The sequence below is a fragment of the Lasioglossum baleicum genome, chromosome 5 (assembly GCF_051020765.1).
Source record: "Lasioglossum baleicum chromosome 5, iyLasBale1, whole genome shotgun sequence".
NCBI classification, from domain to species: Eukaryota; Metazoa; Arthropoda; class Insecta; order Hymenoptera; family Halictidae; genus Lasioglossum; species Lasioglossum baleicum.
The window spans coordinates 5524654-5531939 of record NC_134933.1 but is presented as its reverse complement, the minus strand read 5'-3'; the positions used below and the strand labels follow the sequence as shown (position 1 = coordinate 5531939).

Sequence of the window (7286 nt, the reverse complement as noted above, 5' to 3'; positions counted from 1 at the left end):
GAGCGTTTTTATCTCCCTATCATATTTTAGAAGTAGCATTTCTGAAGCGATTCTCCTTCCTCCAGCTCAAATCAAATTTGAATTCAAATTTGCCACCACAACGCCATTGCGCAGACGCTGAGGATTCTCTTTATTCAGAAGACCGTCCAAGACCGTCAGAACAGCACGTGGAAGAACATGTCAGGAGGTTTAACAGAATTATGTATTGTAAATATCCTGGTACCAGTGCAACAAATATCAAAACAGTATTGTAACGATTAACACCAACAATTTTCTAAATAATTATAATGGAGGATCAAAATATATTAACGTCGAAAGCATATAAACGCGCCGACACAAACTTACGCGACAGATTGAAACCATCCTTTTTGAAAAATTATCCGCATTATCTGGTGCCAGGATATAATTTACATAATAATTTCTCTGTGGATGATGTTGACTTGGAGAACGCTGTCGAACAATATCAGGATTATCCTTACCACTGTGATTTACCAAGGCCTTTATTGCCTCCTGTTAGAGTTCCAAGGACTGGTAAGCAGCTCATTTGAACACGATAAAATAATATTAATTTATTATGACTATGTCTCTCTCCGTTTGTGTAACATCTATTTGTTAATGTAGTGTTAAACAAAGAAGACCCTGCGCTAGAACTTCTTACGCTGAAGAATCATATGAACGACGATAATCAAAGACTGAAGCATTATTACCTTAAACACGAGAAGGGTGAGTACGCAACAATTACTGTGTATATTTGATACTATTCAATGTATATACGTATAAATACAAATTTTTATAGAGTTAGGGCAGATACGTAAACATAATATAAAATGGCAACATACAGACAGAACTGTTACTGCTAAAATGCCTAAGTATGTGGCGGATATAGCTGAAATTATGGACCTGGATCCAGATCCATATTTTGAAGGAGTACGTTGAATGTAAAATACAGAAATGATTATGAGGGAACGAATCTAATTCAGTTGATAGTTTATAATATTACTTTCAGGCCTATAATTGGTATTTTACGGGTGGAACTATGGATCATGTACAGATATATAACAAAAATGTACTACTGTTCCCTTTCATGGGTGAATTAGGTATTGCCATTAGAGTAGAATGTTTTTCTCCAATTTAAAGGGCTGATAACTTATTTAGTTACATTTCTAGTTGCCACACCTGTTGTCAATGTTGATGAGTTCTTCTGGAAACCAATGCTCCAGAAAGCAGCCAAATGTGAACTTGATGGTTCATTATTTGAATTAAAACACAATATTAATTCTAATTCATGTAAGTTCCTATACTGTTAAGTGTATTATGGTAATTGAAGAAATTTCAGAGCTTCATCAATATTTAAGGCACAATTTTGGGGAGATACAAAAACCACTGTAATTTTTATATATTATCTGAACATAACGAGAAATGGCATCTGACTGAAATTCATAGGCAAGCATCAAATATCCCATTAGTTAGCACAGATTTAAGTATACATAATTCTGATCAGTATTGCACAGTAAATGCAGAGAGAAACGTGACCCTTTGGGATATAACCAAAATGTAAATATTAATTACGATCATATTCAGAAATTGAAACATATTGAAATATTTATGCTAGCCATCTTTATACTTACAGGAAACATATAAGTAGTAACACTGTAATGCAAACTACTGTAGCAGATGATTTATGGGGGAGAGTAAAATTTGAGACGTTGGACCCAAATATTATTTTATTTGTAGATAGATGCTACCTTCATTATCTTGATATTAGAGTAAGCCCAAAACCACTTTAATTACATACTTCATACGGGAATGAATAAACATAAATCAAATATTTATAGATTCCCTATGATCGACCAGCATTATCATTGTGTCCAAAACCATTCCTGGAAAAATGCGAAAATATTACATTAGATATCGAAAGTAGACATCATTGTTGTAGATACGTAGGGACTTCTCATAGTCTTTTAATGTGTGACAAACGTTCGCCGAAACAATGCGTGCAACAAAAGTGGACTCATCAGTTTACGAGTCCGCCGCTAATTGGTCAGGTTGCAAACAGGTATCAGACACTTCGATAGAAATTTTAGGCTATTTAAAAATTTAAGATATAACTATGTCAGAAATGGAGTAAGAGTTTTCTTGCAGGGAAGACAAAGAATTTATTGTTCTGTCTAGTCAAGTATCTACAGAAAGCATAGTAATTTTAAATACTTGGACAAGCGACGAAATTTCGCACTCTTTTAATTTCCCGTACACCCCTGCTAATATTATGGAAACATTAAATGAATCCCAACTGCAAGGAATGTGTCTGAACCCATACCTAAGAAACAGGTTCGAATTGTCAAATGTTGGTTCTGCACTCATAGGAAACGAAGCTGGAGATATATTCCTGTTTCTTCAAAATTCAATTGGTACGGATACCATTAATCTATTCCAAATACAGGTCATTTTAATTGACAATTTTACGGAAGTATATCTTTTAGGGGATGTATGCTACCAATGTATAACACATGACACTGCAATGGACAAATATTCAGCTGTTAATTGTAGATCATACTGCATATTGAATGCTTGGGAATTAGCTGTGTCTTCGCAAGCAGAAACAATTGTACCTTTAACTATATCAGAAACATCGAATATGCAGCACATTTACAAATGTAGGTTCACAAAATGATCTTAAGTGACGTACAATTTAGGGGATTCTAATGTGTCAATTTCACAGGTTTCACGAATAAAAAATTGCGATTAAAGAGTGACGACTGTGAGTCGCATAATTATTTCGATCCAAGCTGGAAACAGTCTCTTGAGAAATTAAATTCTTATATGGACATATTGGCACCAGAACTGCTGGCTGTATGGGAAATATGCGAGGAGGTACCGTTACCATTGACCGCAGCACCTCATCAGAAGGTTTTAAGCTGGCTAGAATCTGCAGACACTAAAGCCCCGATTCCTTCTCAAGAAGAATTCGAAAATATAGCGACACCGGTTAATACACAAGAATTGATAAGCGTGTCGCAAGAAGTAGATATAACTACCTTGGAAGACAGTAATGTGTTGCAAGAGCTGCTTCTACCGAAAGTAAAATCTCATTCAAAAAAGGGACACGTTCGAAAAAAACGAAAGTTATGATACATACTAAGTTTAGTTGATATAATTATTTTTTACGAAACTATGGAATAAAATGATGAACCAACTATTTTGGCGTACGAATTACTTGTTTATTTATTTATAACAAAAATTGTACAATAATTACATGTAATGTGCAATAGCAGGATGAATGAACATGTTTATGACGGTTTACAAATTTTTCATATTTTACACAATCTTGCATTTTGTACCGCGGCTTAACGACCCCGAAGGAAAGAGGGCTTCCACTTTGAAATAAGTACTTTACCGTTTTCCTGCTGCGCTTTGCTTTCCTCCTCCTCCATTTGCATCTGGAACAATTTCGATTAGTTGGTTGGTACATGTCGAAACGCATTCGATGTGAAAATTAATGCGAGCTGCTTACAAGTAACTTCCTCTGATTTTCTCTGAAAACCTGCAGTGGATTATCGTACTGACTATAATAATTGAGGACTTCTCGTACGTCTTGCACGTTTGTCGCTATTATGGCTGAAAAGAATTTATCGCGTAAGATTGATGTAGTTCAAACAATTGTATGGTGTGGCATAGAATCGTAGAGCGAACTTACTTTTGAGGAATGCAGCTAAATCATACAATGTCGTGTCATTATCATTACCCGTCCATTGGGCTAGTCTTAAAGTATTCTCGGGATGGAATTTTGTACTCTTTGCATTCCAATCAACTACTATAACCTGATGCAATCACATCGATGTTTTGTTTAAACGAAATTACATATTTTTATTAGTACCGCGAAACATGCTATTTGATGATACTTACCTTACTGAGATCACGGTTAAGAGAATCCAAGTCTTTAACATGATGCCCATCCACAAAACGCGTTGTATCTCTTACCAATCTGTACATGATATATCCATTAGGATCCAAGGCATCCAGGATGGGGAAAACAGTCTGAAAATAATATTAAACATATGAGATGCAATGCAAAATTTCAACAGCATGTATGCTTACCATTCCCTGTTCTGATGTGTATACCACAATCTCAAATTGTGGTGGGGCAACAGCTTCTAAAAATTGGTCCACACCAGGCCTCTTTTTAAATCTCCAGCCAGTTTCATACTTGTAACCAATTAACCAAAATAAGCAATTGCTTTAATTTCAGTTGAAGAAGGCCAACTAAATGATTTCTTCTGGTTTTAATGATAAAACCAGAAGGAATATTCAGATAGCCTGCTTCAGGGGAGACATCCTCTAGTTTTATAGGCATTTAACATACTGTCCAATCTGGGTGTACAAGGACATCTGTCAGCTCCAGGACCAAAGTATAAGGGGGTTGAATGTAGGGGTATTTCAGTGGATCTGGAAGCAACTTGTCCCTGCTGGGTTCTTGGACCATCTAGAAAGTCAAGAATATATGTATACATGATTAAATGTCCTATGCAATTACTAGAAATGTGTGAAAACCCAAAAATGTCAGGTACCCGATGCTCAACATTTTCGGATTCTCGCTCACCTCTAGTAATTGCACCCAAAAGAGTCCATACCTTGGTATAATAGTTATATTCCCTCTTAACCCTTTTGTATACTCTTTCGTACAATGGTAAATTAGAGTACTCATCCTCTATGATATTCCCCTGCTCATCATATTGTGTCCTCGACAAGTCATAAATAATATAAGATAACCCGAACGTAAAGAACACACCGAAAAATGCGAAACTATATTTAAGCATTCTATTCGAATGTTCTCTCTTTTCCCTTTCCTCTGCATTTTCTCTCTCTTCTTCTTCTATCCTTTTACTGTCTAAAGCATCTGGTGCTAGCGACTGAACAGTGCCAACGGTTGATTGTATATTTGTTAAACTACCTGTTATTTTTGGTCGATGAGCTGCACAGAGTAACAATAATTAGAACGTGGACATACGAACGATTCATAACATAGCAACTATTCTAACTGTTGATATATTTAAAGCGTCTTTTATGAGAAATAAACCATAATAATTTGGGAAAGTTGAGTGACCGCGATAATATTACCGAGAAAACTTCAAGGGAACGTTATTGTAAATCATTAAGAATGAGGATGGCTTTTCATCGTGTGTGATAATCATAGTAGTTTCCAGTAAATACCAAGCATGCGGGTACACGTTTTGGCTGTTTGGGGTTATGTTCCAACGATTGTACTCACATTCAGTGTTGTAATTATACAATTGCACGGTCTGACAAATGGATACCCGAGTAATCGGCTGTCGAAGCGTGGAGTATATTGCTCCCGTACTTCCATTGTATATTTTATAGAAATGTCGCAGACTCCTTGTCGCGAATGCCATTACTTTAAGCAGGTCATAGGCTTTCTGGCAGACGTACAAACGCGAGAAACTCGTGCTCGGATTTTTCGGTATGTTACACTCTGTCGATATTTCAGGGATGTAGCTTGCCAGCGTTCTTTAAGGTAGTTTCCAATATTCCTTCCCATGCTACATGTCGAGACTTTGCATCTATCCCTAAAATGTTCATCATTCAATTTAAATCAATTTAAATCGATTCATTTTTAAAACGCCTCGAGCAACCAGCAAAATAAATTTTGACCAAGCTGATGGTTTTATCGATTTTTGATTTTGTGATTCAAAGGATAGGTGTTGAAGCTGTCGAAGAACACCTCCGAATTTCCGGAGGGTCCATCGTCCAGCTCGCGAGGGACTGACAATTTTTGGCAGCGCACCTCTGTGTGTATTCGTGTATGATAGCCGTTGATTGATGGCGTAGCGCTGTCATCGATGAATAGAGCGCACCGGTGTCCACGAAAATGTCCTGCGACAATCTAAAACAGCATCACAATGGGTTCAACACAATTTTTTTGCATAGCTGTGGTCCATGGGAGGAGGATGCTGTAATCGGTTAACAAAGAGCATGAAATCGAATAATATTTGTGTTGCAAGTTCCTCGTACGTATCAGCAACAATTAATTGTACAATTTGCTAGGGTGAAAATTTCAATGATATCAATATTAATGGTTAACGAAGCTTCATTGTTAAACCGTTATAATCGACTAACAAATTGCAATATGTTTACTAAACACACCGACGCAATTAAATCAATAATGCGCATGCATGTAAAGCTTGAGGCCTTTGTTCACCATTCAAACGTTGACGTACATGTATACAAGTCAAGTCAAGAATACAAAGCTACAGATTAATCCTATTTACCATTTGAAATCTTTTTAAATTCGGGGAAGGAACCAAAACTGGCTGAAAACGTAAAAGTATGGAAGAGACTTCATGAAGGAAGTTTGTGGGTACGATCCGCTTTCTCGTTTCAAACCTGCGGATTACATCTCATTGTTTTCCCTCAACAAGTTTGCGGAACTTGTTTTAGTGCATTTTGTATTTGTTCCCTTTATACTTCCATGCGGGATCTTGCCTGTGGAGGAATTTAATGAAACGTTTACTTAAAAGCGTATCTGGGCTTTTATACAGATTATTTCAATTTCAGATATTCTAGTTGTTTTATGTATTCCCTCAGTTTTGAATCTAACTTTTTAAGATACACTGTACACTTAATTACACATAGAAGCTCTTTAAAATTCAAAAGCTACGCGCACAACTGCATTTGAAAATTTTATGAATATAGTTTACCCGGCGGTGAACAAAATTTTGGGAAAGGGGGCAATGAACTTGAGAAGGGGTTGTGAAACTATGATCCTAGCTCGAGACGTTCACTCGGGCCATTGTTAAGTAATAATCGTTGAATTGAGGGAAACGTGGGCACGACTGCGAGCCGTCGAAGCTCTTTCCGGTTTAATCAACTTCAGGAAGTTTGCTAGTAGCGGCAGTTGTCGGGGTCAGTACATGCATTCTATACTAGCCAGGGGAATTTTGTGGACGTCGCGCGGTCAGCCGCTATAATATTAATAGCTCGGGTATGAAATTTGCTTAATCATGACTAACGGGATGACCCAATGGAATGACAATAATTTGCCGGTGTTCACTCGCCGCGTCAATCTCGAGTAACGATCGCAACGAAATTGGGACCACTGTGGCGAAATGACGTTGAACCGTCACGGGTTCGCGTTATCAACCGAAATATTAACCGTCGAAACAATACCTCTTCTCGATTCTTCGTAAATTCCACCCCCCCCCTCTTTGCTTCCCGTACTTCTTCTATATTTCCTAGAAACGCGTTGCAGTTAAAGCTCCAAATTTTAATAA

General features: G+C 37.1%; 2 protein-coding genes across 2 annotated transcripts; one reads left to right on the top strand and one right to left on the bottom strand.

The window, feature by feature from the left end:
- The first annotated feature begins 133 nt into the window (after nucleotides 1-133).
- Nucleotides 134-4695, top strand: Taf1c-like (TATA box-binding protein-associated factor RNA polymerase I subunit C-like). Its single transcript, XM_076423020.1, has 11 exons — nucleotides 134-531; nucleotides 622-723; nucleotides 797-927; nucleotides 1007-1097; nucleotides 1168-1287; nucleotides 1356-1554; nucleotides 1631-1766; nucleotides 1836-2056; nucleotides 2143-2408; nucleotides 2481-2654; nucleotides 2720-4695. The coding sequence occupies exons 1-11, from the start codon at nucleotides 288-290 to the stop codon at nucleotides 3127-3129; spliced, it is 2094 nt and encodes a 697-aa protein (XP_076279135.1). The 5' UTR covers nucleotides 134-287; the 3' UTR covers nucleotides 3130-4695.
- LOC143208558 (mitochondrial import inner membrane translocase subunit TIM50-C) lies at nucleotides 3197-5494 on the bottom strand. The gene is made up of 8 exons (XM_076423021.1): nucleotides 5267-5494; nucleotides 4629-4969; nucleotides 4361-4480; nucleotides 4096-4203; nucleotides 3904-4035; nucleotides 3695-3818; nucleotides 3512-3615; nucleotides 3197-3437 (listed from the first exon to the last, which is right to left on the bottom strand). Exons 1-8 carry the CDS (start codon nucleotides 5406-5408, stop codon nucleotides 3345-3347), a joined length of 1164 nt encoding a protein of 387 aa, XP_076279136.1. The 5' UTR covers nucleotides 5409-5494; the 3' UTR covers nucleotides 3197-3344.
- Nucleotides 5495-7286: the final 1792 nt, after the last annotated feature.